The following is a 17,667-nucleotide window of genomic DNA, read 5'->3' on the forward strand; positions in this document are numbered from 1 at the left end:
ACTGCATAAAGCGCATGACCTGCCCAGGCTCGACCTAAAAATCGGCTTCTCCTCTTTCATCAAGACTAAAGATTGAATACACAGCTGCTTTTCCAGCTCGTTAGACTGAATCAATTCACTGGTTAAACTGACTGTGCTGGTTTGCAGCCCAGAATTTGGATCTCAGAAGTTTGCACCTCAGTGTACGAAACTTGTGTGCTGACGTGCAAGCAAAATGAACCTTTCGACCCGGATTCAGAATTGGCAGATGATGGGTTTTCCTGGTCTGCTAGATTTGGAAAATAAAATTAACAGATCAGGAGAATGCTAGTAAGACGGGGACAGGGTTTGAATTATGAGTTTGGTTTTATTTAGCGCAGTGGCGTAACATAAGTCCCTGCGGTGCTGGGGGGTCCGAGCTCCAGGGAGCCCCAACAGCAAAAGTGGTAGGTGGTGGGCCGGGGAGAGGGGGGGCCCCCTCCATGTACTAGGCACGGGGGGGGGGGCCTCAAGTTTTGTTACACCACTGATTTAATGCAAAAACAACAATTGATGGACAGAATGCAGAACAATGTCATACATTCACCCCAGTACAGAGATCTGGGCCTAAATCCATCGTTTTTTTGCTCACCATGCCGTTCCAGTTTGAACCCAGCCATATGCAAATCAGTCTTGACCCTGTGCCTCATGGGAACAGTCCAGCCCGAACTGCCAAGCCAGGTCCTCCCTGGACTGGAAACAAGCATCCTAGGACCGGTTTCGGGGTTTCACCCCTCTTCAGCCAGGATAGCTTGATTCCAGTGGCATGGAGAGCAAGGGACCCACAATTTGTTTGTTGTAGCGCTTTTCGCCCCAAGTGGGATGGGTATGCCCAGACGTGGGTCCCGTGCTCACTACGCCACTGGAGTCAAGCTATCCTGGCTGATTACGGCTGATAGCCAGAAACCGGTCCTAGGATGCTTGATTCCGGTCCAGGGAAGACATGGCTTGGCAGTTCGGGCTGGACTGTTCCCATGAGGCACAGGGTCAAGACTGATTTGCATATGGCCATGTCTGAACTGGGGTGGTGTAGTGGGCAAAAGAACGATGGATTTAACCCAGATCTCTTGACTGGGGGAGAATGTCTGCATTGTCAGCATTCCGTCCATCATTTGTTTGTTGTAACACCACTGATTTAACGCATCCATAATTATCAGCTGTGTTAAATAACAACCTTCGGAAGATTTAATGGGGGAAAAGCATGCAGTATTTACCATATCATGCAAATTTTGGGGTGTTATACACCAAATCGTGTGTTATTCCACAAAATCCTTTAATAGGTGCTATTTATCGCACCTGAAAAATAACGTACCCCACGGTGGTGGTGTTGGGTGCACTGAATAGCACCTAAACTCATGTCCAGCACTTAATTTTATCTAATCTGCTAATGACCTTGTATTTGGGCAGCATTGCCAGTACCACATGCCTCCTCTGATACACTGTACTTTGTAACTCTTCCTCTTTGATTGACCATCTGCCAATATCCCTGTCCACCAACTCTATGGTGTCCTTGCCCAAGCAAAATAAACACGAATGCTAAAGGGTTTTCGATAAAAGCTCAACTTCTCGTACACACATACATACACAAACCATTCTCTAGGCATGGATCCAAGTCAAACATTGGTATCTAAGAGGGCAACGGAGGGAACAGTACAAAAGAACAAATAGCTTTGAACAAGTAAATCAGAACTACTATCGAAACTCTACACAAAATGGACGCTCCCGGGAGCTATATATGCACCCAACCTTTAGTGTAGCATTATGAAATATCCGTAACCCTATTCATTGACCAATACATGACTTGTGTACCTGAGCTGCCGGTCAGGACACGTGACCAGGGTAACGGACAAAGATGAGCTTCAGTGATCAGCTCCAAGGTCAATAATACTCATGGCAGATTATTGATCCTCAAACAACTCTGCTTCTCTTCTCTCCGCTTCCTGTACTAGTAGCTATAGACTGCATTATCGACAACCTGGTTGGCTGCCCCCCCCTCTGAGCATTCCCACTTGCCAATAGTGATGTTGAGGAGAGTTACTGGTCACAGATCCAGTGGCGGCTCCTCCGCTAAGGCGGAAGAGCGTCGCCCCACTGCTCACAGAGCAGTGTATAAGAAAAAATAAAATGATAATAACTGAAGTTATCATTTTATTTTTAGTATCGTCCGGTTAGAACGTGGCTTGCATCCCCTGATGTCCGGGAAGAGGAGTGATTGCTGCCCTCTTAAGTGCGCATGACGCTTTGGCCGGGCAGCTTGTCCTGGCAAAACAGTCATGCACTCTTTGCATGTTTTCCATCCAGGTTGCATGCTCAGCCTCCTTGTCCAAGCGCTGAGCCACGGCACTCAGACCAATCATAACGCGGCATTGCAGCGTTGTGATTTGCTAAGGGGAGCCTGGGTGCTTACCAATCACAACACTGGCTATGGGGAGCCTGGGTGCTTCCTGGAAGACGCGCGGAGGAGACACGACGTGGGCGAGACAGAGAAGAGATGCAGCGATCAGGTAAGTGAAGTTGTGTTTTTTTTTTTTCTCCTCCCAATCCCCTCCCACCACGCCTACCAACCGCCACTGCACAGATCTTTTACTGTTTTTCTCATAGTTCTTTATTTAATTTCTGTAGTATGGCAACCTTTGCACATTCACTATTTTATTTGTTAGCATTTAGCTCTGAATTACAATTAAATCCAGCTTTTAAACGCCATAACATGTAAACAGTAAATACCATCATAGAATGGACAGTCGCATTTACTTAACTCTGGAAAAAGGCAAGGCGGAGGAGGTCCTCAATCATATCAAACATTGCTACAACAGCTGATGCATAACAAAATTCCCTATCACAGAAGGTAAAGCAACTTTTGTATTCCAATCTAAGCTTGAGCCTATTTCTGTTCAGTTGTTACCTTTACAACTATCTAGTAAAGGCAGTTAACCGAGGAATCCATGTCAGCGCAACTAGTACCCTTCCATTTGTGAAGATTCATCTTCTTCAGGGTCATAATTGTCTTCTGGATCCAGAGCTTTGATAGAGGGTACTGTAAAGGAATTTTGTAAACATCATGGAAAAAGCAGATTTTAATGAACACTTATTGTCTCAGCCAGTATCATTTTAATCTGTTCCATGGGGTATGGCTTGCTGGAAACCATAGTCTGGGGTTAAGGCTTTGCACCAATACACTCTTCGCTGCCACCATGCTGGTTCTATCAGTAAGGGTTTGTGGGAGGCTGCATACTCGCTGCAGAAGTTTTCAGAATGCCCCTGGATTACAATAAAATGTTACCAAACAAGAAATGCCGGCCTTTTACTGTTTGTCACCATTATGTAAAGTCAGTACAACTTGCACACAAGACATTCAGAGATACCACCAGCAGGTTTAAGAACAACATACAGCTTCTGATACATGTCCCACATTGCTTTAACCCCTATGTGTGGTACTCCCCATTTGAAGGGTGTTCACTACCTCGTTCGTGTCCTAATTGTGTTCCCCTCTTCATGAGCTGCTGACAGCTTCCAATGGTTCTTTATTGGTCCCCTTCCTCAGACTCTGCCCCCTTCCATTGACCCTTCTGCTCCCCCATTAACCCTTACAAACCTATCCAGTATGCCCCCTCATTTTTAAGTCCTCTTGCAGTTTTTTGTCATTCCTGGTTAGATGTGCTTTTCGTCCACTATATTTCATTCTCGCACATCACTACACCAGCTCCTGTTTTAAGACACAACCTAGGGCCCGATAGAGTCGGGAGGATGGGTTATATACGCCATCAGGGTGACTGAGTAAAATACTCCATTGCCCTGACGGAGTAAAGGTCCTCCGCGTTTAGAGTTGGCTGATGGCCCTGCGTACATCTCTAGTCATTGGCAGGAACCCCCATCACAGCAGTTGCTGTGAATGAGTTAAAGGTTTGACCGAAGGCTCCGTCACACATGACAGCTGTCCGTCAAACTTTTAACTTGTTTTTTTGATTGTTCAGAAACAAAATCCAAAACAGGATTTTCTTTTTGTAAAATCAAGAAAGAATAACCCCACTTTCATGGTGTGTGTGTGGGTGGGGGGGGGGGGTCATTAAATGTTTTTCTGCCCCTTACTGCCAGATTTTATATGGTGGTGAGAGAGAGAGTGAAAATTGGTTATTAGGCCGCCCACTCTAAATCGTGCAGGTGGTCAAATGGCAAAACTCTGATGGCCGTACTTTGGCAAGTATGTCAGCAAAGGAACCAGAGTGGACTCCATCACTGACATACTCTAGGTCCTCCTGCCAGTACATATTTTGGGTAGACCGAGGGTTTGGCGAAGAGGGTACTCTGTCCTAGTTTTGACAGAGTACGCTCTCCGTCAAACTTCAAATAAGTCCCTTACTTTTAATATGACTGGAGCATCTCCGCTGTGCAGAGACTTTTCAGCAATTTGTCCTGCCGGTCAGAAACCAACAATTCTAGCGGGGGGAGTTTCCATATGGGACACAAGGAAACCCCTAGTAGGCTAAGGACCCTGAGGCCGGTTTTGGGGGTGATGGAGGGAGGGATCATCAGTTAGCCACCCTGGCATGCACCCCACAGGGAACATAGAGAATTTTCTTTTGGATACATATATAACTTCCCTAACCTAAACTCCTCCTGGAGATGGTCGGATCCCATCGCTACACTCACTTGCTACACTATGAAGTTGAGCACATTTTCCAGGACTGTTTTTAGCTGCCAGTTCTCCGCTGCCGAGGATTCACAAAAGTGCCAGGGGCAGTACCCTTTAACCTACGATGACATCACAAAGCTTATCAGTTGTCCCAGCCTCTCAACTGCATCTGATCTACTGCAGGGAATCTCTGGAAAGGGCAAGGAATGGAAACCTACTGAAAACAAAGACAGACTGTTTCCTTTTATTCTGTTGCTGCTCTCGTGGCCTCTGAGACCAGGGGTAGAAAGGGCAGTGCTTGTGGTCTCAAAGAGCATGCCAGGTGTAGCAACTGCTACCCCTGGCCACCCATACATGAGGTTGATGGCTTCTCCTTTTGGTGCTCTGAAGCGTTTCAAAGCATCACATAATAAATGGCAATTAAATACAATGAATTCTGAGAAAATAAAAAAATACAGGTGTGCAAATTGTCAGTTTACAGGCTACGAGCAAATAATTATTTTATATCCGCCTCCTTAGTTGCATTGGGTTTGTTTTTAAAGGAGGTTGGTGCAGTATCTTTCAGTTCTTCCTGGCTTTCTTTGGATGACCACAGGGGGCAGTAGATGGTCTGTGAGTGGCATGCCTTCTCATGGAAGTGTGCCTTCACTAGGGAACAGAGCTTACACATGAGGTCAAGTCAACTGTTAGGGGCTCTCTCACTAAAAGCAAAGCAGTGCCCAATACAACGGCTGCAGGTCCCGGGACTTGATTAGCCCTGGCATCACCTTTCATTTCTTATCCGATTGCCAGAAGAGGGTAGGAGACTGGTCTGAGTGGGTGCTGCCAGGCTACCCCAGAGTGCATGGGGATGCTGGAGGGTGGGCACACCTATATAAATGTTAGTGTATGTAGGGATCCGTGCGTTAGATTAGACTTGTCAGAATCTGTAGAGTGACTTTGCAGTGAGGATAATGTTAAAACCTCTTTGGGCTACCACCATCACACCATCCCTGATTGGTCTGTAGCGAGGAAAACTTAGTTGAACAGATTCTGTTGAATATCCCCAAGCTCCAGAAAAAAAAAACTTATTGCTGTTTGTGAAAATGTGTGGTCCAACACCTTCAATATAAAGGAGACGATTGTGGTACATTCTAGGCAACCTAAAACAATAACATTTTTGTTTTACAGTGGTGTCTCATAATACAGCGTTTACTACAACTGTTGTTCCTATTAACAAGGGCAATGAGCTGGAGAGGTCAGCCTCTTGCTGGCACAGAGATCAGATGGTCTCCACCTAAGCAGAACTCATGCCCGTTGGAAGAGAATGCTGGGTAGTCTGCAATGTTTGTTATTGGAGTTCCATTATGGTACCTTTGAGAACTATTGTCTTTGACGACTTACAAAACGTGCTTTATCTGGTATTTTAGTCGAGGAGATATATCCATTAATCAAAGGTGGAGAAAATTAATACCCAAATATGTTAATTATTGGTTAATCGTACTCCTTGAGTAGATGTTGCAATATTAAGCAATCAACAGGAACCTTTTCCCCAACCTAAAAGACAAAGCAAATGCATCCGATTTTATTGATTGTGGGGCTAAGGCTAGGAAGGAGCAAGAATACTGGTGAAAACCCCACCACTGAAAGAATTTAAGAATGTCAGACTGGAAGCAGTCTTCTGTTATATGGTTGCCAACTCCAAAGATTCTCAGTCCTGGTTCTGATTCTGTAAATTAGAAGTCCAGTTTAGTAAACCAAGGTACCCAAGATTCGCTTTTCTGTCAAAGGGGAAATGCATAAGATCAAAAGTCTTAATAGGTATGCTGGGTTTGGTGGGGAATGCTCGCCAGATCCTGTGTAAAATTCGTGCTCCGTTTTCTACACTGCTAAGGTTTGAGAGTTAGAGAGTTTCACATCTTTCTTGGAAGTTGAATGGTCTTAAAACCAGTAACAGACCCACAATCGAGTACATCGTACTGCCCCAGCAGGGAGCTTGTCTTTACAATGTATCTGCTAAGGGCCCGATTCCGATGTCGTTCGGCAGGCCTCCGAATCGGATTTGGCTTTGCCAGATCCGCTTCGTAGCTCTTGTTTATGAACGAATCGTACACAGTACCGAACGACACGAAGATCGTTTAAGCGGCGACCAAATCGTTTCCGAACCCAAACCGCTCCTTACAACTCGTTCGTAGCTGAATCGTGCCGCGCAATGGAGCCAATTTCCGACCGAGTGAGTACGATGCACGATTTAGACAGCCGCTTCGCCTCAGTCTGAGCGGGACTAAATGGCTGTTGGAAGTGTTCTTCGGTGGGCCGTAGCAGGCCCCCCCCATCACCCGGGGCCCTCCGAATCTGTCACGGGGGTGTGCCCATGGGTCCCCCCAATCCAGGCATGTAGTGTGTTGGGCACCATGGGGTGCCCGCCACAAGGTGTACACTTTTCCCCACCCACCCCTTTTCTGCTATGGGATTCTGTGTAAGCGTCTGTACACAGGCTCCCATAGAGTTCAATTGGAGTCCGAGCGAACCGAGTCCGTAAGCATACGGCAGCATCGTACTTGCTCGTTTGAACTCCCGGAGCACATCTCGCTCAAAGTCCTCTGGATCCGAGTCGTACGGAGGGCTTTCCAAGCGAGATCGGAATGGGCCCTAAGTTGTGGTTCAAGTGTGTGAATACCACACTGGAGCCCTCATGGTGCATTAATTAGGCTTCAGCAACAACCTATTTTAGGCAAAAGTATCAAGAGCTCAATTGTGAACATTAGAGTGATTGTAAGGAAAGCTTCTTGATCAGGCTTGTCAGGTGTTTTTGCAATGGCTGGGGCCAAAACTCAATGCTAGGCCCTCTCAATGCTTCGTCCATTTTTTTGTCAGATGTCAAAATCACATACTTCGGTATATACATTTTTTTAATCCTGGGACAGAGAAAATATGGCATTTGGCAGCATCTAGAGGTCTTATCACATAAGCTGCCTCATTATTATTTAGGAAATCAAGCCTAATTGCAATTCAAAATCAATAAATAAATGTTGCTGAATAAGAGTGGGGCATTGGAACGCATGAGGCCGTGGACATAATGCCATCTTTCTGGTAACAAACCAGCATGTTTTCTCCAACCATTATTTATTTGTGTGTGTAGAAATTCATACAGAAAAGTCACTTGGGAAATACTGGCAAATGTATTAGGTCTAGTGCTGCAAAACTGACAGCGAGAAATAATCATAAAAAATTGTTCCAAAGGTTGTTGCCACACTTTATCAGACCTTTGCATAAATTATTTGAAGAACCATGCACTCCTGTATATCCACTGTGTACTATAACTGGTGTGCATCAACATGTTTCAGCCCATTGCACAATTTGAAAGGGGCCTTCATCAGGTCAGTATAATTAACAGTGCAAACTAACTGTTTTCCTTCAACTGCTGCAGTAAAGGTAAGATGTGACCTATATAGAACATCCGTAGTGGACTTCAGGATGAGTCTGCCAATATGACAGCCAAGGATGGGCACAAATCATCAGTTAATTCAGAGATCCATAGAGGAAGCAACATTGAATGTGTGTAATCGTAGTTTAAAAGGTTTAAAAAAACATTTAAAACCAATAAAAAATATTTTTGGACGTGACCCATTTTTTTTTATATCAAAAAGTCCTCTTCTCTCTAGAGTACCCTCTCCGATGTTAAACAAGGCCAGCTGTCATTAATTACAGCCATATAATTGAAAACGTCACGCTCGTGATAAGAGTGTGGCGATTACAGTTGAAGTGTATGGTCTCAGTGTTGGCGGCTTATCTTCTTTCGAGCTCTAATTTTGGATGGTGAATTTTTGGTTCTTTTTAGAAACACGTTTTAAAAGGGTTGTCTTGTAGCAACTTTATATATTCTCTATTGCAGGCTTCCAAGATGTTCACACAATGATATTCATCGGCTTTGGTTTCCTGATGACCTTCCTGAAGCGCTATGGCTTCAGTAGTGTTGCCTTCAACTTTCTTCTTGCGGCATTCGGCCTCCAGTGGTCAACGCTGATCCAAGGATTCTTCCACAGCTTCCACGATGGGAAGATCCACATTGGAGTTGAAAGGTAACCTGGTGCAACGTGACATGGTCTTCTGGAGTCAGACGTTCACAAAGAGAATTCTAGAATCACCCACAGACCAGATTTCTGATTTGATAGTTTTATAACCTGCTCTGCGGCACCTTAACTAGAATTTACCACAGTCCTGCTCTTTCGTTCCACGCCCTGGGTGATAGCAATGCTTCCAGAAAGGTTGTGTCACACTTTGCTAAGGTTATCTGCTCAACCTCATCTTCTACAAAGAGGTCCTCATATTCTTTCAAGTATGTATGAGCGGGCTGAATTCAAACCTTCGTATGAAGCACCAACATTATGATCACTTTTAAACACTTCTGACCCCTCAAATCAAAATCTTCTGAAAGCACCTGGAAATTTACTGATCACCATATTAAAGAAGATGAATTAATTTCTTGGTGCTTAAAAGACAATTAATCCTGTTACTAGATGCTCTAAGAAAAACTTGGTATTCACAATATAGATTCATTGAGTTTGTTAAATCCTATTTTATACACAATTTCAACTTCCAATCGTTTACAAATTTAATTTCATAATGACAGTTTGCTCATGTAACTCCTACTTTTTACAAAATTTCAACTTGCAAGTCTCCTACAAATTGAATTTAAATCACCCTTTGCCGAGAAACAACAACAATTCCAAAGATACCTACCCACCTAAGCATTTTCCTTCATTTTCTTTTTACCCTATTCTTTCCTATGACTGAGATGGACACACGTCGTGTGCATTTTTTTTATTATACTGAGTAGACATTTAAATTGACACTCCTCTCTGCTGCTGCTTTGCCTACTCCTTGCTATTGGTCGATGAAATCTACATGTTTGCCATCCTGTTATTAACCACAAATACCCCTTGTCCGTCTGATACAAATGCACGTTTGAACTCCTCCTGACCCCTTTCTTACAAGTAACACCATTTTTGCACTTTGTCACAAGGATTTAAAGCAACAAGGTGTGGGACCAAATGAAAACCTGGTGTTGTGTTGGTTTTTTGTCCTAGAATTTGTTGCTACATTTGAAGTGAGATCTAAGCATTTCAATCTATCCGCATAACAACCAACGGCCGTGCTTACAGAAAATAAATCTTTTTAGGTCTGGCATTATCCAAGACCTTCGATTCAAGGTAAATATCATATGAAATATACCTATAGGGGATTGAAACCAGCACTCTTCACCTTTTTAGGCTGTTGTGTCATTCACATTTTTCTTCCGCCCACTACTGAATATAGCATGGAGCATCGTGTCACCCACTTCAGCCATTGGCTAAGCGCACTGTGGGTGATGACACTACTCTCTTTCACAAGGAAAGCATCTGCACACTAAGCAGTTGGCTTCAGTGTCAAAAGTTAGTGTTGGAGTGTTTTTTTTTGTGTTTTTTTTTTAGACCAAAATAAACTGGTGGTTCTGGACAGTTTTCTTACTATGGTGAGACCCTGGTAGCTCCTTAAAAAATAAAGTTTTGCAAAAAAACATAACTAAACAAAACAAGCTTTGACAAAGTTAAAAAGATGGCAGCCAATGCCCGACCTAATATCTTTGCCAGTGCTTTGTTTTCAGTTCTGTACAAGTCTGCATCCTTTGGCCAGTAAGCACCTTGAAGTGTTTCATTTGGTACTACTGTGGAATAGTCCTTTATTCATTCCTTCACTCATTTTAAGGCCGAGCCTGGAAGCAGCACACATGCACTGTTGCCTGGCGAACTATTGAGTTTATATTTTTAAGAAAACCCTCAAAAAATGAGCTTTTGGCCCACTCATTACTTACCATTCATTGGCATCAATATCATTCTTGTTAGCTGTATTTTAATTCAGTAGTGCGTGCGAAGTGTCACTAGTCACTTCCTTTTCTTTTTGTGTTGCATGGACGAAGTACAGATTGATTTATCTTATTAGTGTCCGTCCGCTGCTCATACTGTGATTAAGGTACTATTTCTTCTTTTTTTAAATTTTGATATAGCGTACTTTACAAGAGAAGCAGTTACATTACAAAAAGTCACATTAGTTTTTGTAGGCACGGGGAGATTAACTGATTTACCCAGAATCACAAGTTGTTGAGCTGACGCCGGGACTTGAGTCTCGCTACTTGTCATGGTTGCATCTGTAAATAGACTGCATTGCGCCAGGTTAATACATTTCTTTAACACAACATAGGTTTGTACTGGCATGCAGGCAGCGACAGTAAAGCCTGTTTTTGGGTAGAAATAAAAATGAAAAAGGTACAAGGGGATAAACCTGTATTTCTTTTTCAGAAGACACAGATCAGTCAAACACACTATTCTGTAATTTCTTTAGTCAAATGTGAGATAAGGGTTTATTTTTACCAATTGTACCAAGTGCTATTGGCTGGGCCTAAAAGCCATTTCCTGTCTGAAGAAGTTGCACTGACATGCATACTTTCTGTAGTTACCATGCAGTAAACTCCACCTCCTTCTGCTAGGAAATGCTAGTTTCTTATAGGCTGTTACTCAATCAATCATTTGTAAAGCGCACTACATACCCGCGAGGGTCTCAAGGTGCTGGGGGGGGGGGGGGCGCTACTGATCGAACAGCCAGGTCTTGAGTATCCTCCTGAAGGTCGGCAGGTCTTGGGTCTGTTGTAGGCTCAGTGGGAGAGTGTTCCATGTCTTGGTGGCGAGGTGGGAGAAGGATCTCCCGCCGGTGGTTGTTCTTCGGATGCGCGGGAAGGTGGCGAGTGAGAGGTCGGCAAAGCGTAGCTGGCGGTTGGGGATGTAGAAGGAGAGCCGTCTGTTGAGGCAGGCTGGGCTGGTCTTGTGGAGTGCTTTGTGTGCGTGGATGAGGAGCTTGAAGGATATCCTCTTGTTGACGGGGAGCCAGTGCAGGTTTCTCAAGTGGAGGGTGATGTGGCCGTGTCGAGGAACAGTCGCGCCGAGGCGTTTTGGATGCGTTGTAGTCGTTTGAGCTTGGTCGGGGCTCCCACGTAGAGGGCGTTTCCGTAGTCGAGTCTGCTGCTGACGAGGGCCTGGGTGACTGTCTTTCTTGTATTTGTCGGGATCCATCTGTAAATCTTGCGGAGCAGGAGGAGGGTGTTAAAGCAGGAGGAGGAGACGGCGTTGACTTGCTTGGTCATTGAGAGCGTTGAGTCAAGGATGATTCCCAGGTTGCGTGCGTGGTTGGTGGGTGTTGGGGCTGCCCCCAGTGCCGTCGGCCACCAGGAGTCGTCCCAGGCTGAGGGGTTGGAGCCGAGGATGAGGACCTCTGTCTTGTCCGAGTTCAGCTTCAGGCGGCTGATCTTCATCCAGTCGGTGACGGCCTTCATTCCTTCGTGGAGGTTGGCTTTGGCGGTGATGGGGTCCTTGGTGAGGGAGAGGATCAGTTGAGTGTCGTCTGCGTAGGAGATTATGTTGAGGTCGGGCAACGTGTGCGAGCGGGGCCATGTAAATGTTGAACAGTGTCGGGCTGAGGGAGGATCCCTGGGGTACGCCGCAGATTATCTCGAAGGCTTTGGATTGGATGGATTGATTGATTGATTGAATGGTGTTGCGTGTGAAGTCTGTGGACGGTTAAACTGTGGGTGGGTGGGTGGGATGCCTTACCACCACATAGGGCCAGGCTCTGCCTGACCCAGTTGTTATGCAGACAGTGGACGCTACTCTAACCACAGCATTTTTTCTCCATTGCTCGTTATGCCTACTTCTCCTTTAGTTTCGCCTCCTTCTGAATCTCTATTTCTTTTTCTCCATTGTACGTGTGCTTTAAAATACCCGGCCTTTTTGACTCCGCGGGTTCAATACCCCAATGTTCAGAAACGCACAGGGCTTCAAGTGGACCGGGTCCCTCCGGCTCTCGGACCCAGTTCCAGATTACAAAATCAACATAGTAGGCACAGGCCTTTAGGCCCTACTCCTTTTAGGGATCCCGTAACAACAGATCAAAATTGGTAAAATTAAAAACGTATTGGGAGATAATTTGCGTGGGGGGAAATTTCAAATACCTAGGGGGCCGCCACAGGGTTTAATCGGCACTGCTCAGAGCAGATTGTATTTTATAACAGTCATTGAAACAGCTTCCTATCGGGCCCTATAGTCACGTCCTTAACTGTACTGGGAAAAACACTGATAATTTCTGAGGAATTAATGTAATAAATGTTCAGGTGATCTATGTCAGTGATTTAGTTCCTGTTTATATTTCACATGTTTCACTGAATCGTGCACTGCATTAGTGTTAGCTGTTCCAAGGATGATGTGTTCTTGCATTTGCCATGTAGCATGTTATTCCTGTATAGTTCATGTTTAGAACAGTCGCCTCCAGGTGTTCATAATGGCCACTAAAAAGGGCTCTGGTGTTCAGGCCTAAGGCAGTGCAAGTCATCGCAGTGCCTGTCACTGGGTCAAAAAGGTGTACAGAATACATGGTCATTCAAACCTTGGCCTCTCTAATGAGCGCATACAGACAACCATTGGCAAAGCCATAGTTATGCTGGTTTTAATTGTATGTCAGAATACATGGTCATCCAATCCTTGGCCTCTCTGCAGAGCACATACAGACAACTTTTGACAAAGGCATAGTCCTGGCTGGTTTTAGTTGTTAAAAAAAACCCACAGTTCACTGAATCGCGTAAAAACGACATCCCAAAGTGCTGGCAAGGACATTTTTTAAATAATCTCTGCGTTTGGCTTACTGTGTTGTAGGATTCTTGCTCTGCAACCTGATGCCTCACCCTGGACGGAAACTTTCACCCGAACTGGTTCTGCCAGCTTAGCAGTGGCACCTTTTACTTATTTACAGCTTTCTTTATTTTTAGCCAACAGTGCTCAAGCCCCTGACTTTAACAGATTAATAACACAGAGAGCAAACTGAAATCTACAGCACTTCGAGGGTCAATAGATTTTCAAAACCAAAAACCAGACAGCTAGTGAAACAAGCATTGGCAAAGCCAATAGGTTTCACCTAGGCAATGTCCCCACTGTTTCCTTTAGCTATGTTGTGCAACAGCGAGGCTGCTGTGAGGCATGGCAGAAAGTAAAGGAAAAGTGCTATGACTCAGCCAGCACCGATCGCACCACAGCGATTTTTGTTTGTTTACTTTCAGCCTTACTGCACAGCAGCCCCAGTGCTGTACAACATGGCTAAAACACATTGATTAAGGCTATTGCCCACGCATAGGCGAGACCTATTTGCTTTGCCAACGCTGGTTTAATTATAGTTTTCCAAAAGCACTTTCAGATTAGCCACCAACACTTGAAAGATATACTAGCATGAGGGGGTAATCTAGCGCAGGGGGGTCCAGAAGAGCTCCAGGAGGGCTGGACGCATGCCACATTCTTGGGACAACCAGTGAGTATGTAAATGATTTTCATTTCCATTCAAACTTATGCAAATTCATCTTCTTTGAATATTCTGATAGTCTGTCATGAATTCGACAATCCAGAACCTATGCTGGACCAGGGGCGTGGTGCAGCCTCTGCGCCGCAAAGCCTATGGATAGTGGTGAGATGTGGGAGCCTCAAGGACCCTTCATCACATTCTGCAAGGGGGGGCCATCATTTTGCGCTACGCCACGGTGTTGGACACCTCAGTCTGGTGGCTACTGACTTGGACTCATAGCGCTGGGGGCCCTTATGTATTAATGCATTCCCCCAGAGACGCAGAATGGTTAAGACCCTCTGATGCATAAGAAGACTTCCCTCCCACTTGACTGTGCTATGCAATGCTGGCTATATCCAGGGCCACTGGAATTATGCGGCAGCAGAGGGCCAAATTATGAGGTAGGGTTCAGTAAATTATGCAGCAAGAAAAGTCCTATTATGCAGCATATTTTGTGATAGTATTCCTTCATTTTTTTCGTCCTTTTTAAATTTAACACTGTCTGGGCATTGGTTGCACCTCTTTAGTTCCAGTTTGACACCCCAATATATCAATAAGCTACAGTAAGGTGACTAGTCAATGTTTGCAAAGTGCCTACGACTGTGCGGCAATGTGTCACAGCGTTTTTAGTAACTTTTGAACCATTTGAGCTAGAAACATTTTTTTGTTAACATCTGTAAATTATGGATTATGTGGCAAATGCGGCGAATCAATCATTATTAGTAAATTGCAGTGGCCGCTCAATTGCATAATTCTAGTGGCCCTGGCTATATCATTTCAACTGTGTGTGCGACGCTTCCTTCTGTGATCTCCATCTAAATTACCTACCGCATCTGCTCAGAACTGGAAGCGCTCTGGGGCACCTGAACATTTAAGGCCACCACGAGCTCCGGAATACTTTCTGAAAGTAAGGTGAAGTTGTGCTAGTTTCATGTGTTCACTTTGCAGAACGGCCTCTAAGCCCTATGCTTAAATAATGGGGACCCTGATGGACTAAAACGTACACTTCACGTATTCGCTAAATGATGCATTTCGAAGAAACTCCTATCACTTTTGCTACACATTGCCCTCTTTGATGTCAATCTCAGCAGGGAGACCAAAGAATGAATGAGCAGTTTTATCGTCCTGACTGGGTAGGCTGCACCCAGGTGGGCAGTAAGGGAAGTTCACATTGCAGCGGAGGACTTCAGCCTCAAGTACTCAGACTAAGGCTTTTTTTAATGGATGCACCTTTGTAAATTAAGCGTGTAGAAGTGCATCACGCTGCACTGTGCGCTATACTGAAAAAAATCCCGAAGAGCTGAGGAGACAGGGCAGAGGAAAATTACACCCATTCAACGCTTCTTACTTAACCCTATCTTTTTGGAAAAGTCTTCAGTGCCAGAACTTACATTTCCTAACTTTTAACCCCCACCCTCTCCCCAGTGATGATTAAACGAGTATTAACGTCATGCGATCCCAGGAGAAAAACATCAAAGGCATTTGTTGATTTTTCACTGGGTGAATTTCCAAACGCCCAGGTCATTGCACACCTGACATTGTTGTTGCCAGCACACCTGTGCTCTGTACATGCTTTGTGCAACAGCCAGGATATGTCCTAATCACTTCAAGGTCGTCACAAAATCACAGCTCTAGTCCTTGTGCCGGCCTCGCCTCAAGGAGATCCTGTGGAATAAGTTTTTCTTTTTTCTAAGTGCAGGTGTGAGAAAGGAGGCGGATTTTTTCTTGGAGTCTGCCACCAGAGTTGTGGAATGCCTGGGCTGCCAAATACCAAGTTTGCCCACTCTTTTTTTTTTTTGTTGTTTTTTTTTTGTTTGTTTCCAAAACCTTTATTAACGAAGTACATCAACTTTACAGCTTCACGCCTACAACCCCTCGGGCCGGCTACAATCCACCACATCTCTTGCCATCCTCTGTAAGATACACAGCCATTTGTCCGACAGCCCAGAGGCCCGGTGGCGAGAAGCTGCAACACATCCCACTTATCAGTGCAATTTTGTGCTTACTAATCTCAGGGTCATACAGGTGCACTTAGCTTATATTCGCATGTCTACCTTGTGTGGGATCGGCAGAGTCCGCCTGAAGGAGAAGCGTCCAATAATCTAATGCTAAATAGAAGGCACCGCCGTCGTAGTAATGTCTGATACACAGCAATGCCCCCACCATAGCCCGGGTGAACATGTCATGCGGCAGTCTCACACTTCCGCAGCTCCCGCCACAGCCACCTCGGGAGTAATCCGCAGTGATGGGCTAACCTCCCAGATACCCTTCCATAATCGCCACCACCCAACCATTTCCCTTCACATCCAGGAACTACGTGCTACCGTCCCTCCTACCACAACCACGTATGGACACCTCCACTCCTCTACTCCTAGAGAGTTCCCATACTGGGCAGCTCAGCCATCCAACTCCGCATCAGTGTTTTTCCCCTCGTAGCTGTAATGTCTCCCGCTAGAAACACAGCCCATCCTGTCAGCAGTCGTCCTCCAGCCAAGCATATCATCCCAGCAGATCCCGATCAAACTATCCCGCACCTTGCGCATCAGTCTCAGGGCCAGCCCCACCTGCCTCCAGAGTTCCGTCCATCCCTGAAGTGACCTCAGCCGCTAAATACGCTCTGAATGGGTCCCAAATGTCCTTGGCCCTACTACTCACTGGCTGCGTTTCTGCGTATATTATATTCTGTTCCTGACAGTGTAGTAAATCGGCTATCCACTCCTTAAATTTCGGTGCACGGCCCCTCCCCCACCTACAAGCCACTCTCCTTTTCGCCATCAACATTGCAATATCTCCAAATTTCCGATGTGTCTTAGGTATACCCATAGTGTAGCCCAACAACATCATTAGCGGATCACAGTCAATCGTGTCCCCTATCATAACCGTCAGCGCCTTGTGGACCTGCGTCCAATATTCAGCCACCGCCGGACACAGCCATGACAAGTGTAAAAAACCAGCCCCCTCCGTGCGACAGCGCTCACACCTGTCATTATCCGCTAGGCGAAACCGCAACTTCCTCGCAGGCGTGTAGTACATTCGCTGCAGGAACTTATAGTGAATAATTCGTAATCTGTAGCTAGCCGATATCTGTGAGGTTAACCCGCAACAGTACGCCCACTGCCCTTCCGTTATGTCCCTCCCTAGATCCTCACTCCACTGTCTGAGCGCTCTGCATTCCCCGCCACCACTATGTTCCCGAATACTTCGGTACAAGTGCGAGACTAGATGCCTGCCATCCTCCGACGTAAGTACAACTTGTAGAGGCATTACCACCGCAGGTTCCTCCGGGAAGTGCGGTAGGACGGCCTTCAGTCCCTGTCTCAACCAAATATAATAAGACATCTAACGGTGTGTGCTGAGCCCCATGGAACCACTGCTCTTTCGTCTTAAACCGACCATTCAGGAAGAGATCTCCCCAGCAGCGGACCCCCAGACCAGCGCACATCTCCTGGAACCCCTTTTCCTGCAACAAGGATAGCTCCGGGTGGTAAGCTAGTGGCAATTTTGGCGCGTATAAGAACGGAAGTGCAACTTTGCGGAGGATCCGCTGCCACGCGTCCATCGTGCATGTCACCGTTGCGGCCGGCGTGTCGAGCACACTGGTTGGGCCCTGAATAATACCTCTCAGT

At 45.6% G+C, this 17,667-nt stretch overlaps 1 protein-coding gene across 1 annotated transcript in view; it reads left to right on the forward strand.

Moving 5' to 3' along the window:
* RHBG (Rh family B glycoprotein) overlaps positions 1–17,667 on the forward strand; it is an 80,894-nt gene that overhangs the window by 21,467 nt on the left and 41,760 nt on the right. Inside the window, exon 2 of the mRNA XM_085639767.1 lies at positions 8,523–8,709. Within this exon, the coding sequence (XP_085495893.1) occupies positions 8,523–8,709 (187 nt within the window). The remainder of the gene's footprint in view (positions 1–8,522; positions 8,710–17,667) is intronic.

This window comes from Triturus cristatus, chromosome 12, assembly GCF_964204655.1.
Source record: "Triturus cristatus chromosome 12, aTriCri1.1, whole genome shotgun sequence".
Lineage (NCBI taxonomy): Eukaryota > Metazoa > Chordata > Amphibia > Caudata > Salamandridae > Triturus > Triturus cristatus.